The 21,654-nt window shown below is 34.4% G+C and overlaps 1 protein-coding gene across 1 annotated transcript in view; it reads right to left on the bottom strand.

Moving 5' to 3' along the window:
* ASCC3 (activating signal cointegrator 1 complex subunit 3) overlaps positions 1-21,654 on the bottom strand; it is a 307,023-nt gene that overhangs the window by 182,284 nt on the left and 103,085 nt on the right. The window contains exons 11-13 of the mRNA XM_045843194.1: positions 12,063-12,227; positions 9,639-9,815; positions 8,178-8,249 (exon numbers count right to left, since the gene is read on the bottom strand). Coding sequence (XP_045699150.1) covers positions 8,178-8,249; positions 9,639-9,815; positions 12,063-12,227 — 414 coding nt within the window. The remainder of the gene's footprint in view (positions 1-8,177; positions 8,250-9,638; positions 9,816-12,062; positions 12,228-21,654) is intronic.

Genomic DNA, 21,654 nt, shown 5'->3' on the forward strand with positions numbered 1-21,654 from the left:
ACTCCCTTTAGATTGTACTAAGTTAAATCAATCTATAATTATTAGTGAATCTTAAAAGGTGGTTTCTTATTAGAAACAAACATCTACTAAAATCTTATAAACCATGAAGAGAAAACAAAATACACATTTGATTAAAGAAAAGGCTGATGTTTAATATTAATCCAAGGTTGAAGGTGACTCCTCCCTCCTTTAACACTATGAAACCTTGAAACTAGATATAGATTTTTGAGTAAAAAGCTACTAAATAAGAACCTTGACTTTTTCTGATAATGTGAAAAATGAATAAGTTAACTTACTAAATATGCCATAATCTCTGAGGAAGTTTCTAATTTCTTTTCCTATCACTGTAACAAAGTTTGTATAACAAGAAAAAATCTCAATAGATTTAAGGCATCAATTATTTTCCCATTCTGCTAGTTACACAGGAGGAGGGGAATTATTAACAGGAATGATAAAGCTGTACTTGCATTTGGTAACACAAAGAGAAGCTTACAGATGAGATGTCTCATTAGTTTGAGCAGATGGATCAAAATTAAAGGCTGAATCGCCAACTTTTAATTTCCCAATAGCCAAGAAGAGCTTGAAGTCTTACAGAGTATGACTGTTGAAAAGTCAACATGAAAAGATTTTCTCCATCTGTCATCACACATGCTTGAGTGGAACACAACTGCCTCCTACTGTTTTTAATACTTTTAAGGCAAAGATGCACATAAAATCTATTAAGCACACAAGCATGGAAGTTTAGATGACTGGTATACTGAAACCTATGGCACAGTGAAGGTGAAATTTACTCTGTTTTAATGTAGTCTCAATGAAGAAAAACAAAATGAATACATTGGTATATTGTTTAAATTATTTTTTGTTGTGAAAATTATTTATTTGCCTGAGAGTTATAGGTTTCTTTTTTTTAATGGACACATTATCAGTCTACTTAATAACAGTCTGAAAAGTAGCTGTTCTGATGAAATTATTTAGGGAAATCACAACTAGGAAGAAAAAACAAAATGTCAAAATGACCTGTGGGATAAGAAAACAAAATCAAGGGCTATTCACTGGAAGGATTTTTAACTGGGATGGCAAAGACAGGTGGTGGTTTTCTTGGACTACAGTATGCTAACTTATAATTTCTTACTGCTATACACTAACTGCTAAAATATATTTAGGCCCTGGCTGGTGTGGCTCAGTGAATTGAGGGCCTGCTTGTGAACTGAAAGGTTGCCAGTTCAATTCCCATTCAGGGCACATGCCTGGGTTGCAGGCCAGGTCCCCAGTTGGAGACATGCAAGAGGCAACCAATCGATGTATCTCTCACATATCAATGCTTCTCTCTCTCTCTTTCTCCTTCCCTTCCCCTCTTTCTAAAAATACATAAATAAAGTCTTTACATATATTTAGAAGGCAACAAAATAAAGCTAAAGTTTGTTAAGTATACAGCTCCACAAGAAATATGTTCACTTAATAAGGAAAAGCACCTTTACTGAATATGTACTTGGGAGCTTAATAACACTGCACTAATGTGCAGTTAGTTATGACTGTAACTGAATTCCAGAGACAAGGCTCTCTGCCTGTCTGCTTTTCTACTTCTGTCTACACACACACACACACACACACACACACACACACACACCCCACATATAATTTACTGTATTTATATATACACTAACCATTTAAACAGAAGAGTCTCTTTGAATGGAGCACATACAGTTAGACCTTTCAGTTATGAGAGTTAGGCAGAATAATATAATCGAAGAACTAATCTGACTGTGAGGTTTTTACATAATAGGGTGAAAAGATTGTTGAATTATTATTTTTTCATTTTCTGATAGGGATACATACAAATTCATTTGCTGAAATGGATCACTTAAAAGCTTATATAGACAACTAGCGACTGGGACAACAACATATTCAACCGCACTTAAGAGAGGAAAAAACATAACTCAGAAACTCTACACTATTGAGGAGTTCTTTGTTAACTTTTTAATAAAAGCAGAGGACCACAGCTTAGTGAAGGTATTACTTCAAGAAGCTAGAAAAGGGAAAAACAATCCAGTGAGGGGTTCTAAGCCCCTGAAAACAAACTTCTAACATGGGCCTCAGTAATCAAGACCCCTGTGAAGTAGCAATTCTTGTGTGATGTATTAAATCAAGGATGGCTAGCCTTGTTGAAAGAGTTATCCACCTCAGCTTCCAAAATCAAAATGTGCAGCACTCCTCCTTTCCAAGTATCCACACTACAACTGCAGCCCTGGACACACTACAAAGGCAATCAGTAGAAGCTGGCACTTATCAAGCTAAATGCACTTACAGGCCAAACAGTATTTGGCAGAGCAACTTGCAAAGAGAAGACTTAAGCAGAATGATCCCTTTGAAAATACTAAAACAGGAAACGATTTTGGTTTGGGGCAACTTTTTCAAAGTTATACACATAATACAGGTAATTTCAAGAAATGAAAAAGATAAGAGCATTGTTCTCAAATTAAGTTGTAAAAGGGCTTTTAACTTGAGGTGACTGCATTAACGTAAAAGACTGAAGTGCTACCTTAACAATTCAGTACTTGTAATGTGAAGACACTGGCTTGGGCATTTTTAAAACTAGCAATACCAACTACCAGGCAACTGGTAGTTGGAGGCAACTACCAACCAACCAGTGGGCCATAGCCCCAATGCATTATATTTCTCAACATCCCATCTCACACAGAAGTTAAATCTTTGAAGATGAGGCAATTCATCACAACCAAAGTATATTTACCAAGGAGTCCCCATGCACATGACACTATATGAAGAACTTAACCAACAATATTTCCTTATAACCCAATCTCAGTAGAAGCTGTCCTACTGGAACAAAAAACCTAAAAGAACAATAATGCATAAAATACACTGATTTTTTTTTCAAATCTGACATCTTTAATCTAAGTGTTTATTTACATTTTAATGTCACTGTTTCTCTTTATGGCTCTGTCGTATTTTTGAATAAGAAAAACATAATAAATAAATTATAGAATCTATGGAAATAACTAAGAAAAGACAGGGAATAAAATACATTTTAACAAATGGAAAGACATACGCCAACAGAAACTACCTTTGGGTGGTAGAATTAGCAGTAATTTTCTCCCCTCATATTTGCTTTTTGGTATGTCCAAGGGTTAAATTTGTTTAAACTCTTTTTTTTTGTTGGGTCTCTTTTTCATCAGTCATATTTACACAACATTTCAAAAATACAATTACAAAGGTCAAAGACCAGAGGGTCACTGCATGAAGCAAAAACAGGCCTTTCTAATTGAAAGCGTGTGCTCACCCAAAACAAAGCCTGAAAAATATAGTATGCAAAATATGCTTCATAACCACAATTTACAGGTACCAGGTGCTACTTAACAAAAAGTTTCAGTGGTACAACACCACTCTGTCTTACCACACTTAAGATTGTAAAACAAATTAATAATAGCCAATGCACATCATATCATAATCTTACATCATGCTACATTGATAAAACTATTCACACAAACATGCCTTAGTTTATAAAATCCTATGTGGGTCTGCTGTGACAGATGATGTAACCAGTGCAGATGCATCACAGAACCATGAGGCAAGACTACGCAATGTGGCCACTTGTGTCATATCTTAGGGAATTTATCCTAACTATATGTTTGACCAGGAAAAAATTAGTAAGAAGAGAGGTGACTGGTACAGTAGTGCTCCCTTTGATAATATAAAGTTGTACACAGCTAAGCATCAGTAACGGCAGGGTAACCAGTAACAGAGGAACAATCAGTGTCAGCTCACTGGGAAAGGGGCAGTGTGCAGTCTGGAGGTGCGGCCTTATCAACACAAAGGCCTGTATTTCAATCCTGGTGTGACTCTGCACTTGCTGTATGACCCTGGGAAGCTGCTTAACATGTTTTGGGTTCATTTTCTCTTTTAACAAAAGGAAATAATAATCCTTATGTCAGAGGCCTGGGAAGATTAAAAGTCCAGAGAATTTACGTGACATTGGTCACATGAACCCTGAAGTAAAAACTCCCTGTTCTGTCTTAAAAACATTAAAACTGAGAATACTCTGTAGAAACAATGAAAAATGCTTAGTGTTCATTTGGAAAACAGTACATATAAATCTGTATAAACAGAGTAACTATAATTTAGTAATGGACTGCAACTAATAATTAAAATTAAGGTTGAATATGGAAAATCCAAAGCTACATGAGCAAATGAATAAAAAGACTAGCAGGATATGTATAAAAATAATAATAATAATGTTGAAATGGTAAAACAACAGTGGCACTATGAAAATTTTCCTCAGTCTTGTTATTGTATTTTATAATTTAAAAAAAAAACGTAAAAGAGATATGTATGTTTCTCTATTCAGTAGTATCATGACGACCGTGTGTGGGGCTAGGTGGGTGCCTAGAACATCGGCAGGGGGTGGGGGAGGACCACTCTGTAAAGTGCACGGTTTTCTGGCCACTATGCTGTACATCTGGAGCTGATGTGGAATAGTGGAATGCAGATTGTAATTAAGAAAAATAAATTAATTAAAAATCCTACTATTATGAAAAATAAACATCACTAATCATTCAAAACTAGGAACTGAGAGACTGGCAGCTACACCTCCACCCTTAGGACACACAGCCTGGACAGGGCCTCCGTTATCCAGCCCTAATTCTTAACTGGAGAGCAGGACTTAAGGACAGATCTGGGCAAGGATCTCTGATCCCAAAGTGTTTCCGTGGGCTCTCAAAATGTAATCACACTTGACACAGTCACCCAGAGTGCATATTTAGCTAGACAAGAGTGCAGGAGAAGGAAACAGCTTGGCAGCCTCACGCCCTTCAAAGGGTGACAGTTGTGGACACCATGACATACACACAAGGGGATGGGGAGCTGATGCACATACACAACTTCCACCTCAGCTTCGCACACGCTCCCTTCCCAGGTTCCTCGTGCCGTAGAGCAGCCAGGCCTAAAGTCTCCCTTGGGTGTGATGCCCAAGTCTGTCCTTTCTAAACAGGAACCTGTACTGTGAACCAGTCCTCACTCCCAATTTTGTCCTGGCAGAATTTACTACTATAAATGCCAGCCTTCTGGCGGCTTTCATTTGTAAAAGTAGTATACTGAACAAATTTACACCAAGTATGAGAGAGCCAGTAGCAAGATCTCTTCTCTACTCACCAAGCACCTCCAGAAAGCAACTGAACTATAAATCAAGATTTTGAGAGAAAGTTGTTAGCCCCTACATTAACGAGAACCACATCAGAAGAGGAAGAATATAACCTTCCTAGGATCCCTTAAAAGACGTTTTACTTGTATTTTTACCTACCTATCTGCTACTTTTTTCAACATTTAGAAATAGGCTGAATTCTACTTTTCAAAGAAATATTTTATAATATAAGGTTATATGGGAAAAAGAATGTAATATAATAATGAATACTTAATGAATAATGATAAATGATTGCATGGTATATAAATTGTATGATAAAGACTATAATGCTACAAAGATGAGTGACTCCCAGTTCCTCAGGCCTCAAAACAGGTGCTTTCCTGGAAGTAATGGCAATGCTCAGCTATTTACTATGGAAGTATTTATTATTGTGTTTACACATGGATATATATATTTACCAGGCTCACTAAGAAAGAGGTCATAAGAACTGCCCTTCTTTAATTCTAAAACAGTGATTTCCTTCCATGAGAAGCAGTCCTATGTTCCAAAGTAGTGTAGCAAGTATCCACTTATCTGGTCATTAGGTGCTAAGTGTGATGCTGAATGAAATGACACTATTCAAGGGCCTGCTTACAGCATGGGTATGCTGGACGAAGGAATAAAACAGAGAAGGGCAGAACCGGACAGAGCAAGATTTCATCACACCTCTCAGAACAGTCAGTGTGCAACTTCAAACTTAGGAAGTGTTTGTTTCTGGATTTTTCCATTTACTATTTTCAGACCGAAGTTGACTGACTGCAGGTGCTGAAACTGCAGAAACAGAAACCATGGGTGGGGGTCGGGGGTAGCTACTGTATACAACATTCTGAAAAGACAAAACTAGGGAGACAGTAAAAAGATCAGTGGTTAAAGGTAAGGAAGGATGAATAGCCTGAAAACACAGAGAGTTTTCAGGGCAGTGAAGTTAATTATTTGTAGCTTTATAATAGTGGATATACGTCATTATACATTTGTCCCAATCCACTGAATGTGTAACACCCACCATGAGTAAACCCTAATGTAAACCATGGACTTTAGGTTGACATGTCAATGTAGGTGTACTGATTGGAAGAAATGCACCACCTTGGTGCAGGATGCTGATAGTGAAGAAAATGTGCTTGTGGGGGGCAGGGAGTGTATTGGAACTCTCTCTACTTCCTGTTCCGTTATGCTGTGACCCCCAAACTGCTCTAGAACTGAACTCTATTTTTAAAAAGTTTAAGAGAAAACATTTAAATATTTACTACATATTTTTAAAATAGCATATAATTTTATAGACCCTTTAGCTACTAAGTTTATATCTTCCATAATATAAAAGCTGAAAATAAATGTGAATGGTGTTACATGTCCCCAATTGCACTGAATTTATCCTACTCTTTTACAAATACTGGCCATATAGGACATTTCTTTGTTTTAGGGTTCTCTGTGAAATCCAAAATTTCTCTAGATAGCATTTTAGGATCATCAGACCTAAAGAATTAAGAATTTAATTCACTTAAATTAAATCTCATATGGCAATCTAGAACAGAAGTTGGCGAACTACAGCCTGCAAGTCAAATGCAGCTGATGTGTGTTTCTGTAAATAAAGCTTTACTGGAACACAGCCATGCCCAACTGTTCATACACTGTCCCTACTGCTTTCATGCCACAACAGCAGCGCTGAGTAGATATGACAGAAAGTATAAGGTCCACAAAGCCTAAACTATTTACTACCTGGCTCTTTTACAGAAAAAGTTTCCTGTCTCCTGACCCAGAATAAATGACTAGTATTTGGGACTATTTTTTGATCTAAAAAAAGAATATTGGCTTTTTACATTTCTTTACTTGGACATGATGAGCAGTGCAACCCACAAAGCAATTTTATAATGAGGATCAAAGAATAACACTGATATAAAAATAAATGAAAATAAAGTGATATGAAACAATGGTTACTGAAGACTCGGCACCCACAAGGCTTGGATGTGTAAGTGCACTCATCAAATGACAGGGACGTGCTACTTTATTTCACATAGTACCTAATTTTCTTTATCTGTCCAATGAGGATAATAGTATCTGCCTCATTGGCTGCTGAGATACTCAATGCAAGATAATTTTAGCAGTTTTAGGCATTTACTAATCATGAGGTAAGGTAAACCACTAATATTACACAAGTCAGTCATGTTTTTTTTTTCCTTAAAAGTTATTCTTAAAATTAAGGACATTCTCTTGAGATTAGCTAACAAACTGATTTTAAAGCTTTCTTAAGAGGGGACAAAGTGCATCAAGAATGCTCAGCAGGTAGTGTTCCATGCTCTCAAGTCTGATTCATCTCTGATTGCTTTATTGGGGTTCCACATAATATTTACTCTGGAAATGAAAGGATTCCACTATTCTTACAACAAATTTAAAAATTAAAGAACCAGAAAATATTTCATTTCACATGTCATATTTTTTAGCCTAACAACATGGAAAAAAATAAGTGATTCAAAGAACCATATACAATTGGGCAGTGATTAAGTTTTATTCTAAGCAACAGTTAGCATTCCACTTTCTTTAAAAATCTGGACTGGAGCAGTTGAGACAATGGAATTTAAAAGTGAAACTGCTTAGTTTCGAAACACCATAAAACAATACAAAACTTTATTATATCTATTTCAAATGACACTACTTCAGGAAATCAGAATAATATAACATTTAAAACTTTTACATTATATAAAAAAATTTCCATTAAAAGTTTTGAAGTATAAGAACAGGTTGGTGCTTTTTAAAATTTTTTTTAAAAAGTTAAAGAATAAAATTCTTCTCTGTCATCTACTGAATAAAAATAAACAAAATAGAATGAACTCTTAATATCAGTATGTTTATATTATCTATAAATATTTTATTACCCATTGGGCTAAAAAATTATGAAATAAAATCTCTCGGAATTCCAGAAACATTTTCTTAACAACATAATAATTACTAATTTTAACCATTAAGTATTGTCTAAAAACAGTATAAAATATACCTGGTGTCCAGCCTTTACTTGCTTCAAAACACTTTCATAGCATACTTCGTCCATGTTATTCAATTGTTGCACCTTCAAGTGTTTAAAACGTTAAAAAAAATCAAATGAGGCAAGTATAAACTTTCTACTTACAAAAAACTGTCAATTGCAATGCATCTTTATTTACTTTCAGACTAGCCAGAACTCAGAAATAGCAAATGCAACATAAATATCACAATGAAATTTAAAAATAGAAATAAAAACACATCATAGAATACTTTCAGAGTACTAAGTTTCTGAGAGTGCCAAGTTTTTTAAAGACAATAATTTAAAGGATAATAAACTAGTCATACATATTTTAGAATAACTGTAAAGTTCTTTTCTCTGCTTTCCCCACACAAACCCATTCTTCAGCCATTCTTCTATTTCATTCTATAAAGCACAGAGTTTTCCTGTATAATTCTCAAAATCACTAGAACACTACCAGTAGAATATTATGGCACACAAAAGTGACATGCAAAGACATGTGCTATTTCTGTAATGCATATGTAGAACATATTTCTGATTAATTGGAAATTTAATATCAAATTCATTAAAGTAAAGTAATAATTTCCTTATTAATGATGAAAAAGTTTTCAGTCAAAAAGGAGGTGGTTAACCCTCCTTTTTGGAGGGTTAGGAATAGGCATGGAATAGGCATGGGACACAGACTGCATCTCTTTACTCAACATTTATTAAGAGTCTGGAGGGGGTGAAAATGTTGAATACATCTAAAATGACTATGGTTCAGATTTTTTGTTTTAATAATTTAAATACTTTAGCATTCTGAAATTCATGTTTTATATTGACCGAGATAGATAAGATAATCACTAGGTAATTTACTCCCCATCAATGATTCAAGAAACAACTCTTCCAAATAAAACTGCTAATAATTTTTCAGTGTATTTTAGGTTGAATTCTAGCCAAAGTAATTACCTATACTGAATCAGATACATCACACACACCATTTTCCAATGTTCTTCCATAACAACTGAATCACATCATGAGTTTCTAAACTTTCCACTTATAATTGATATAGTATGATAAAACATTGTAAGTTAAACAGAGCACTTCCCTTAATAGTTGCTATCATGAAATTTTTTTTACTTGCATACAAGGTTATTTGTTTTAGATAATATTTAACACTGGCTTTCAATCATATCAAAATAACTTTTTGAAATGTATATTCTTATATATCTTATATTCATAGCTGAGAATACAAAAATATACATTGATAATAGCAATGCAAACTACTATAAGCAACTTTTTGGAAGAGGAATTACATTCCTACCTATAGTTAAGAAACTGCTTGGCTCTGTCTAGGATTTTATATTTGTAATACTACTGAAATGGTCCTTTGAAGTCTCTGATCCCAAATAAGTATTAAACAATACATCAACAGAAGTATTTTAGAAAAAGTATAATTATTAAATTAATATTTACCTTATTTGCACTTTTAACCCCCAGAAATGTCTGTCCAAGAGGAACTGGTCGAAAACGGCCATCGAAATAGAAAAGTCCAATGAAGGGATTAACGTGCAAAAACGTAGCAACGTCGAGGTAGTTGGGTAAGGTTGCAGAGAGTCCAAGAATCCTTATCATACTTTGTGTGGATTCAACCTATATGGATTATTTTAATTAATGTATGAGGTAAATTCAACACATCTGGATTTTTATTAAGTTTACAATAAATTTTAGTAATATAAAGTATGAAACATTCACAATAAAACAAGATCCCCAAGGAATACAGAATTATAACACATAACCTAAAAGACAGATCATACGAAGGAAGACTGGCCTAAAGGTCACATCTCAGATGATATAAAATAATTAAAAACATAAGTTTAGTAGATATTCTGAACTGGAAAAATTTTATTAATGTTTTCTTCTTGTTTCTTAAAAATGCATGAAGGTCACAAAAAAACACAGTATATTCCACAAGTAAAAGTAATATAAGCCACATTCTCTGATGACAATATTATATATCTAGAAATATAAAACAAAGTGAATGGCCAAAATATTCCATTCACTTGACAATTAAAATATGTTATGACCCCGAGATGTCACTAGCAACAACTTGGTAGCTCTCTTCTGCAAAAGCTGTGGATAAGTTTGCTCAGTCAAGAAGATTCAGTGGGTGTAAGCAAAGTAGGTCAATGTGAGTGACATGAATACTTTCAGAATCATCCATCCATCAATACTGGCTTAGGATTTAACCTTTAGTCAAAGGGGATACGCTGAGTAGGACAGATTCACACGTACAGATAGATATGGATGAAAATCAAAGCACAAATACATATATTACTTTTTACTATGAATTTGCTTTCACTAAGGAAATCTTACAGGTATCAGTAAAAACCCAAACCCAAACCAATCAAAAAGTAAGAAACTCTAAATAAGAAGAGATGATCACACCCATTATTTAAGAAATCTCCCTTACATGCTGTGATAAAAACACAGTATAGGAATTAGAATGGTCATTTTTAATTATACAACAGTCCTAAGTAGCACTGATGGTGATTTGAAAGGAAATAAAATTGATTTTTGGTTTTAAAATCATTATTTACAGCACAAGAGTTATTAATTTTAAGTACTTTTAAAACACATGGTACCCTACAAACACCAAAGATACTTTTCTACTAAAAATCCATTTTTTAAAAGAACTGTATTTTTTAAACCTAAAAACATTAATTATTCTTAATACAGATAAGCCCATGTGAGAAACACTTCCTTTTAAATAGGGATAACTTGTAACTTTATATCCTAAGCCAAATCTCAGAGCTCTATACACTATACATATTCACCTAAAAATTATTGTTAAAAACTATAAAAGTTAGTATTTTTTAGCTACCTCTCTTTCATTAGCCCCCAAACTAGGCATAGTTTTTATTACATTTTCCCTCACATACAAATCTAAGTTCAAATAGTCTCCCTATTCACTGAAAACAGTTAAGAGGACAGTATTAGTTCAATGTTGTTAAATGCAACATATTTGGCCTTTCTTACACTTTTCTCTTTTCCAAATTTCTCTCAATTATTCCAAATATGTTGTGAATTTATTCCTTATTACCACCATGCAACTCAGAACCAGAAGAGAATCTTACACTGCATTAGAATAGCTCCCTGTGGAGCCCATTAGTTACCAATGTTGCAGTGCTGTGTAAAACACTGCCATCTACTGGGTCAATCTGGTCATCACAAGGAACAAATAAAAATAGGTACTTTGCCATTTAATAACAATAGTTGCGAGTACTGCACTAGTACATTGGAAATATGACAAGAATCACACCCTTCTGTCAAGAAAATCAGATCTAGGGAATACAGATGAATATAGAATTAATTATAGCAAGGTGTGAAATTATAAGTAACACTGTTAAATGCTAAAAATGTGCAAAGAAAGGGAAGTATAAAGGGACCCCAAAAAAGGTGAACTGGGAAACACTTCATAGAAGCAATATTTGGCAGTGTCAAAAGAATAGTGGGTTTTCAGTGGATGGATGGGTAGAATGATGGAGATATAAATTTTCATTTTTAACTATTAACCTCATAACTGAAAATATACTCCAACTTTAGTACAAGTTTCATCTTTGAAAAAAGGTCAATGGTACTGGAAAGGAAGTGGAGATTACAATATAGATTTAGAACAGAAGTTTTCCAGTACTTATTTTAGTTAAAGAGACTTCAATAAAATAAGACTTGGAAGACAGAGTTACTTTTAACATGAAAATGAAATAGCTCAAGTTTTCAGCCTAGTAAAATTAACTTTGTCCCCATGAACAATACCTATTACCATTTCTCTGAATGCTACATTTCAGATTAAAAAGTACTCATCCCTCCAAAATGAGCTTTTAAGGAACTCCGTCTGACCTGCCGTAAAGTACGTGCCACTATGCTTTCTAATACTGGTCCTCTGTCTTCATGCAGCAAGTGAACTTCATCGAGAATAAGGAGCTTTACAATTTGGGAAACAGCTACATCCCCAACACTCTTTCTTGTCACTACATCCCATTTTTCTGGTGTGGTCACAAGCATCTGTAAGACAAGAAAATACATGAAAAAGGTAAAAAAGTCACATAGATTACTTACATTTCAACTGTGTCATTCAAAAAGAAATACAATTGGCCACCTATACACAGATCAAATAAAAAGTGTTAGAATGTCCCAGAATGATATCTAATTCACTGTAGGCAATGGTCACTTCAGCTGGACCACTCTCTGCATTCTGATATTAAACAGTTATTTAAAACTCAATGAGGTACTTGGTCTTTACATTGCAGGGTGAAGTGTTCGAAATAGACAAGTTTTTTTAAAAAGCATCTTACAATGTAAAAAACAAATGACACTACCTTTTAAACCTGCATATACTGACAATGGTCTTTATTTGAAGAGGGACAAAGAAGTGAACAAAGCATTAAATGGAAATGAGAAAGGAACCAAGAATTCACTCTCAGAATGGTCACCTGTTTGTACCTACCCAAACTTGGAGGAAATTTACTACTGATACCCAGTTTTTAAAAAATGCCATTGAATCTCAATTATATACACAGTACTTTCTACTAAAAATGAACATAAATAGTACAGCATAATGAGCAGACAACAGGAAGCCAGACTGTGAGTCCTTAGTAATCCAGGGCATACAACCAAGCAGGAGGTAGGCCTAGGGTACTCAGCAAAACGTCAGCAGACCATTTGACAAGAGCCTTTGATTAAATATGTGTTTGCTGTTTTACATGTTGAATTGTCTGTGTCCTCTAAAAAGCATACTGTAGCAGAAAAAAAGATAACAAGTTTAGTAATGTCTTCTACTATAACATTACATTAGGAAAGAATCCTGTAAGTGGATAATTCAAAGAACACATAAGGTGACAAACTGAAACCAAAGCTCTTCTTAGCCAGTGTACCAGGAATCACAACACAAGTGTGCTTTGAAGAGGTTAAATGAACTGGGGGTCAGACTGCGGTGTCAGCACTCTTGTTATGTTATTTCACATATGTTTTGAAGTCACCTACAGGGATGACAATAATCTTTTTTTTTAGATTGCAAATGCTAAATAAATTCTTAACAAATGCACAATCCAAATTTGTTAACAAATTTGTTATATTATTAGAGAAATCACTGCTATCATTCTGAAATGAACTATACTGACCACAAAATTTAACTGATGTACTTCAGTACAACATTAATTGGTAAACTGTAATGAAACAGATTAAGGAATTCATGTCTAAGGTGTGAAATACTATAAATCCAAAGCTACCTACTTAACTTGCTAAAGTTAAAGGGCAATGTTGAGAGCATATTAAATTTTATGGAAAAAAATATGCTACTAGAACTAAGTATAAATGGATGTATAACGAATTTTGAGATCTAAAATGGGTTGAAAAATTCACTGTGAATTAATTAATATCTTTTAATTATAATAAATTAGTCTACTTTGAAAAATGACAAATTTAAAATGACCCAAAATATATTAACAAGTGCATATATTATAAATACACCCAGAGATCACTTACTAACAACCCTTTTCATGAAGAACATGCTTATCTCTTTTTAAAAACAATTCTCTTAAAATGTAAATTTATGTCATATTAAATTATAAAATGCCAAGTTTATTAGTAGTAAATATTAGGGAAGCTACAAAGTACACCATTAAATTATAATTAACAAATACAAAGCTTGGCTACCTACTTTACCATGAACATAGACTACTGTGCCAATACTTTCTTATAGTTAACTTACCAAGATACTAATGTGGTGACAATTAAATTTTAAAATCAGATTTTTCAGATATCAAAAAAGTATACTGCCTAATCTTAAAAATTCATTTTGGTATTTTGTTTTCTATACTTTACTTTCAGTGTAGTGACAAGTGGCTTCATTTATTTCAATATTTCATTACTTTGGTTCTCTGAACTGAAATGCCTAGGAAGTAACACATTTGCTTAATGAATTGGAACTTATGTAAGGCATCGCCACCTGCTCTTGTAGCAGGGCACGGGTTAACTGTCAATATTCTTACTGTCAAATTAAATTTCTCTCAACACATGTCCTTATGCCCTCAGGAGTATACCAAGTCATTCCAAATGGTTCCAATTTCAGCATGTCCACTGGGAAAGTGACACAGTCGAGATGATATATGCCAGCACTGTGCCGAAGATTTGGTGCATTCAGTTTTAAAATGTTCATCCATTTGATGGCATAACCAAATGACTTGACAGGACCTAAGACTAATCAAAACCAGTTCACCTGGTCATTCACTTAAACATTAATAATAACAATATTATCTTCTGCCTTTGAAACTTTGTGACTTAGAGGAAGTCATTCTATCTCCTTTTCCCTCTCCCAGCTTTGTTATGTTTGACATTTAACACGTAAATTTAAGTGTACAATGTTATTTGATAAAAATACATATATTGCAAAATGCTTACCTCAATCACATTAGTGAAAGCCTGCGACCCCTCACATAACTGCATGGTTGTGCGTGTATGCACACAGGCATATGTGTGTGCGGTGATGACATTTAAGGTACACTTTCTTAACAACTCACAAGTCTATAGTATTGTCAACTACAGTCACCACATGGTACATTAGTCTCCAGAACACATTTATCTTGCAGCTGGAGGCTTGCACACTTTGACCAGCATGTGTCCATTTCCCTCACCCCCCAGGTCCTGGCAGCCACCATTATACTGTTTCCTTGAGTTTGGCAATTTTATATTACATACGTTCAGTGAAACACATAGCATTTCTCTTTCTCTGACTTATTTCACCCTCAGTATAATGTCCTCAAGGTCCATCATGTTGTGGAAAAATGCTAGATTTCCTTTTTTATAGCTGAACAATGCTCAATTATATCACATTTTCTTTATCCATTCTCCCATGGATAAATAGGTGGTTTCCATGTCTTAGCTATTGAGAATAATGCTGCAAAGAGCACAGGAGTGCAGATACCCTTTCAAGATGGAGATTTCATCTGGATATATATCCAGAAATGGGACTGCTGTATCATATAGTAGTTCTCTTTTTAATTTTTTGAGAAACCCCTATACTGTTATCCATAGTGGCAGCAACATTCCCACCAATAGCTCAAAAGGGTTCCCTTTTGTCCACATCCTTGATAACATTTGTTATCTCCTGTCTTTTTGACAACGGTTATTCTAACAGATGTGTGACATCTTATTGTGATTATAATTTGCATTTCCCTGAAGATTAATGATGCTGAGCATCTTTCCATATATTTGGTGGCCACTGTATGACTTCTTTAGAAAAAATGTCTATTTAAGCCCTTGCCCATTTTTTAATTTTTGCCATTATGTTCTATAAGCTTCTTACATATTTTGGACATTTACCCCTTATCAGAGAGTTTGACAACATTTTTTCCCATTCTGTAGCTTGTCTTTTCATTTCACTGATTGTTTCTTTTGCTCTATAGAAGCTTTTTCATTTACTTTTTGTCCTGTTTATTCTTTTTGTTCCATGTGCTTCTGGTATCATATCCAAAAAATAATTCCCAAGACCAATGTCAAGGAACATTTCCCCCAATATTACCTTCAAGTAGTTTTACAGCTTTGGGTCTTAGAATATGTCTTTATCCATTCTGAGGTGCATTTGGTGAGTGGTGTAAGATAGGGGGCCATTTACATTCTTCTGTCTATGGTTGGTGACTACATTAGTATATTCACTTTGGAAAAAATGTATCAAGCTGTTCATTTACAGTTTTGCACTATTGTGTGTGTACATTTTATTTTAATTACAGTAAGATGTGTATGTATATGCTATCATAAGGGTATGTAACTTATAATTAAAAACAAAACTTAAATGACAAGAGGAGATACCAGAACTGAACAGGAATAAGAGTTTGCCAGACGAAGAAAAAGAGAATATTCCAGGCTGTGAAAAAAATAAGCAAATATGTTTTCTGTCCTTCTGGCATTCACTGATCACATATCACCTCCTGTATGATCATGCGTATAAGCATGTCTTTATGTGTGTACTGCAAACACCTTGACAAAGGGACCAAATATGGAATTTTGCATGTAAGTCCAAATTCTTCTACCTATTAATTGGAGATACTTTAGTATTTTTTAAAGTACAGGTGACAGCTTCTAAATTTAGACCAATTTCCTGTCCACTTAACAATCTTCTCCTCAATCAGAGACCTCAATAAGCACCAAAAGCAAAAAGATAAAGAAGTTCAATATACTTATGGGGACTCTTTGACCCAAAAAGAGAAATCAGACACATAATTTAGACTGCACAATCCCCATATTTCCTTAATGTTATTCTTGTTGCTCCTTATTTTAAAACAAAATATATCCTTGTCTTTTCATATTTTTCATACCCAGCCCAGTCCATAAAATCTTCTAATTTCAATAAATTAAATTGTTATACAGAAAAGCACGATCCTAAAATGACTATTGACAATATATACCTAGCCTCAGAAACAGATAAATGCCTGTGACCTCTAAAAATCATCTCTTTTATGTTTAACACACCCAGTTATAGCTATTGTAAAGTTATGTAAGTCATATTCATATCATATTGAATTTCAACATTTTTTAAAAATAATTTATACTGTTGGTGTATTTTTTTTCCTTGAGGCAGATACCTATAAATTAAAACTAGATTTAAAATGTTAAATAAATTGTTAAATCCAAAGAATAAACAAAGTTTAAAAATAAAAGTATACTTGCTTGCCTTTATAATATTTAAAATTTATTTTGAAATTTTTGGTACTTAGATTGTAGGCAATTAGAAAAAAAATGTTTAAACTAAAAATATAAATAACTTTTTTATAAACCAGAATGGTAAAATACCAAAATATAGTCATTAAAATCCAAGAGTATATTAGTATATTTCATCAAATCTCAGGAACCACTGATTGTAAGTTACATTATTTTGTGTCCCTAAGAAATTAATGGAAAGTACTATCATTTTTAAACTGTGTATTGCAACTGATGAAATATAGTTCATTTTAGTTGAAAATGTTAGAATCCATTAGCTAAGCTAAAGAGCAGTATTCATGAATTCTTGCTTAATACACCTTTTGTGGTAAAAAAACAGCCTGGAGTTGTTACAAAGCACATTCTAATGCTACAGATATAGACCAGGCAACACTGCAAGATTCAGGAAGTCTATCTTCCTTTTTAAAGTACATATTCACATACTATTCAACCAACAAGCTTATAATTATATGAATGTTTTAATTTAAAGATTAAATCTAAAATGCCACATGGGTTAGATTCAATAAACACACAAATAATTACAGTTATACTAACCTCTGCTACACACGTCAGCTCTGATAGATGGCAACAGCGCCTGTAATGGAATCTGACAGCTTGGAGATTAGACCTGCCCCCAGGACACCACAACCAATCAGTTAGTTCCAACTACTTTTCTACATTTTTTATGTTCCTTCCTCTCCCATCAATTCACACGCATGAGTGTGCACCGACACATGTGACGCACAGAATCCTCTGAAGTAGCTACTTATATTAAGTATACTTATATAAATATACTTATATTTATGTCAGGGATGACAGATTCAATTATGGAATGAAAATATAAAAATTGAGAAATCTTTAAATATGAAGGTATTCTTAACACATATTCTTCATTGGAAAGATACATATGGTCAAGCTAAAGTATAAAGAATGTAGTCTTGGTATTTCCATGTTAAAAAAAATTCTATACTATTTTAGCTAAGATTTCCTAAGTAATATTAAATAAAGAAATAACATATAATTCAATAAAACATTTTAAAACTTTTGAAGGAAGAGAATATGGAGTGCTGGGAGTAGGAGAGAAAAAGTCCCTATAATATATAATTCAAAGCTGAATATTTAAGAAAATACTTTCTAGACCACATGTGTTTACAGCTAGATTAGAATTTTCCTTACAGTTTTTTGGTTATTGATTTAAAACACTTTCCAATAATCCCAGAACATACATACTAAAGTCTAGTGTGATTGGCATAAGCTTGTAAAGGATACCATCCTTTAGTTTTACCCTAAAACTACTAATTTCACATATAGAGAAAAGTATAAAAACAGCTTATACTGCCATGTGTATAAAACATAAAGACCTTGCTCTCATCATTCTAACTGCTTGTCCATGGTGCCCCAGGATTTCATTCCACTAAAGTCTGAGCAAGGGTCATAGACCACTTAACAGTATTTCGCTTCTGCTTACTCACAAAGGCAAGTTCTTCACATGTGAGTAATTTGTGGTAGAAATCTGTCCTATGATAAGTCCTATTCTGGACAATTGGCATGTGGCTCATAGAGAGCAGAGTTGGTTTTGTAGTTTTTTCCCCCAGATCAGACTGGTGAAAGTACCTTGTGAAAGTGGGGAAAAATCCTCCCTCATATGACTTGGAACATTTGACAGTCTTCTTTCCTGTCACACCTGCAAAGCTCAGTTTGAGGGTTGATTTCTTACTGAAATGAAACACTTTAAAATGTCATATTGTAAAACAAAAGTACTACAACTTCAAATGTGATGAGCTAAAAATGTATTCTGTAGTTCTTCACAAAAATGATTCAAAATAATACCATTTTTTCAGTTCCTCAAATAACTCCAGACATTCAATATTAAGAGTTCTTACTAATTCAAGAACAAATAAGCAAAAGTTTGTTGGGGATATACTGATGGGAAGAAGATGAAGGGAGGATTCTAAAGTCTTAAATTATTACAGGGTACATAGGCTGAAGAAAATAAGTGCAAATAAGGAAACTACCTTTCCTTATTGTTTATCTGTTTATACTATTTGAATACTTTTTATTTTACTTAGAAAAAGAACGAAGATAGGTAATATGACTATTCAGTCACAATTCGTGGTTATCCAAAGGAGAATTTCTCACTAGACGTTTATGACTAAGTCACTCACTCCAAGTCTATGGTTAGGAATACAAAGATAAAGCCAAGAAGTTTAGAAGCTTAGATTTTAAAAACAAACAAACAAACAAACAAAAACAGCAAAGAAGTGAAATGAGGTCCAGACTCTCACACAATGTGATGATATACAAAGGTCACCTATGAAGGGACAGCTGACCCTTTGCAACCAACTGCCACTGACTCTGCCCGTAACTTGGGGTATAAATTATACACATAGCACCAGTATGACTATGGCACAGAGCTCAGTGAAATTACATATTTTCCTGCACTTTTTTTTCTCATTCCTGTCCATTTCTATAATCTAACTTATAGCACTGAAAAAGGGATCAACTGCAATTATTTGTCACTGGCTTTGAAATAACAGAAACTCACATACACTGACAATGAGGCATGAAAATTGATAGAGAAAAGCAAATACGCCCAAAGGATCAGCCAATTCAGAATCTGTGATTAAGTACAGAAAGTGGCTGTAAGCTTTCCCCCCGCCACCCAACTGAAAAACTAGAAGTGATCTCAGCAAAGTGGCAGAAGAATTTCTAGTGTTCAGTCACCACCCCCGCAAGAGACATCAATTTGAACAACTAGTCATGCATGAAAATAACTTCAGAAGAGCTTAAGATTCTAGATGATGGATTAAAGTATGTGGAGGATACATGGAAAGAAGAAAAGATACATTCTGGAGGGTAGAAAAGAAAGATTCACATTACCTCCATCACCCCTCCTCTAAGCCCAGGCAGCCCAGCAGAGAGAGATACCTGTCCTGTTGGAGAAGTACAGTGAGTGCCCTATTTCACCACAAAACTTTCAAGGACCTCGGTGCCTCCCTGCAAGGCTCCTTGCAAAACCCAGGCTCTTGATTCTACCAGCATTTACCCAATGGCTCTAGCAGCCCAGGTAAGACAGCTCCACATTCTCAGGCAGCATCCATGGCACCAGGTTACCAGCAGGCTCCTGGGAAGCCCCACCCAGTATATGAAAATGGGCTCAACATCACTAATCACTAGGGAAATGCCAATCAAAATCACAATAACCTATCATTCAAATAAACCTGTTAGACATCTCCTTTTTTACTTAAGGTGTCCGTTGTGAGTTGAATTGTGTCTACCAAAAAGTTTTTCTCAAGTCCTAATCCCTGGTCCCTGTGAATGTGATCTTTGGAAATAGGGTCTCTGTAGATGCAAATCAGGTTAAGATGAGGTCACCCTGGAGTAGGTCATCCAAGCCCTAATACAACTATTGGCGTCCTCACAAAAAGCACAAAATGTGTCACTCAGAGAGAGAACGTCCTGCATTCTGGAGCAGAGATTGGAGTGATGGGTCTACAAGCCACAGAACACCAAAAACTGCCAGCAACCACAGAAGCGGGGAGAGAGGCCTGGGCTCAGAGCTTGCCCAGGGGTCAGTCCCACCAACCTCCTGATTTCAGACTTCTGGCTTCCTACTCTGTAAATGAACACATTTATTTTTTAAACTACAACCCCCCCCCAAAAAAAGCACGCCATCAGGATTGTCTATTATCAAAAAGAATACCAATATGTGTAATAGGAAAACACTCCCCAAGCTATTCTGATATTGAGACCTGAGCCAGGAAGAATTGGCTAAATAAATCTCTCCAACTTCTAAGACCCCAGGACTCCAATATCCATTTTCTACTCAGTTAAGTAAACTGATTTTCACCATATTATCTAGATTTCTTTTAAGCAAATCACTGTCCAAAATGATATTACCAAACTATCTGCAGTGGCTTCGAGCTTAAGGTACCTTGCAGTTTTGCCTGTATGGCAAAGCTCACTTCTAGAACTCTAGCCTAGAAAAAGGCATATAGACAGAAACATACAAAGGTTTTTAGTATGTTTCAAAGTTTTTGAAGTTTTTTAGAAGGTAATAATGTAGGTCTATACATACTGATATTAAGTGAAAGAGCACAATGTTATGCATTTTATACAAACATATACATATAAAATATGATCCCACTTTTATTAAACTAAAACAAAACCACATATCCATAAATTTCTACACATTCTCCAGCTCCCAAGATGAAACATTTAGGAGGCTTTTCTTAAACCATAATACCCAATAATATCTCCCTTCTACAGGCTTTTTGGGCATCTCTGTGCCTATATTTTCTATCTCTACATTAATTACACTATATTGCCTGCTTAAATATTTGTCTCCCTCAGTAAATCACAAACACAAAAGGGCAGGAACAGTGACGCTCCTGACAGCTAGTGTACTCACAATGTCAAATGGTATGGCACAGGATATGTACTCAAGAACTGAAATGTATTACATTTTTTTGCTGGCAATAATTATTAACCCCATAATAATGGTGTAATAATGGTGTGATAATAATGATTCTTGCCTAATTAGAAAACAGAATAAATATTTCTACATTTAATAGCAGGATTTATATAAAATATGTTCTACTACATAGATATTTAGGTTTAAAAGTTATGTTTAAAATACTGTCTTATAATGGACTTTTGTGAATTAGTGAATGGAATGTCCTCTTCTCTAATCTGTTTACGTATATATGCTACACTGAAAAATCTAAAAACTCATGTA

The sequence above is a fragment of the Phyllostomus hastatus genome, unplaced genomic scaffold (assembly GCF_019186645.2).
Source record: "Phyllostomus hastatus isolate PE091 unplaced genomic scaffold, TTU_PhHast_1.1 phas_contig_40, whole genome shotgun sequence".
NCBI lineage: Eukaryota > Metazoa > Chordata > Mammalia > Chiroptera > Phyllostomidae > Phyllostomus > Phyllostomus hastatus.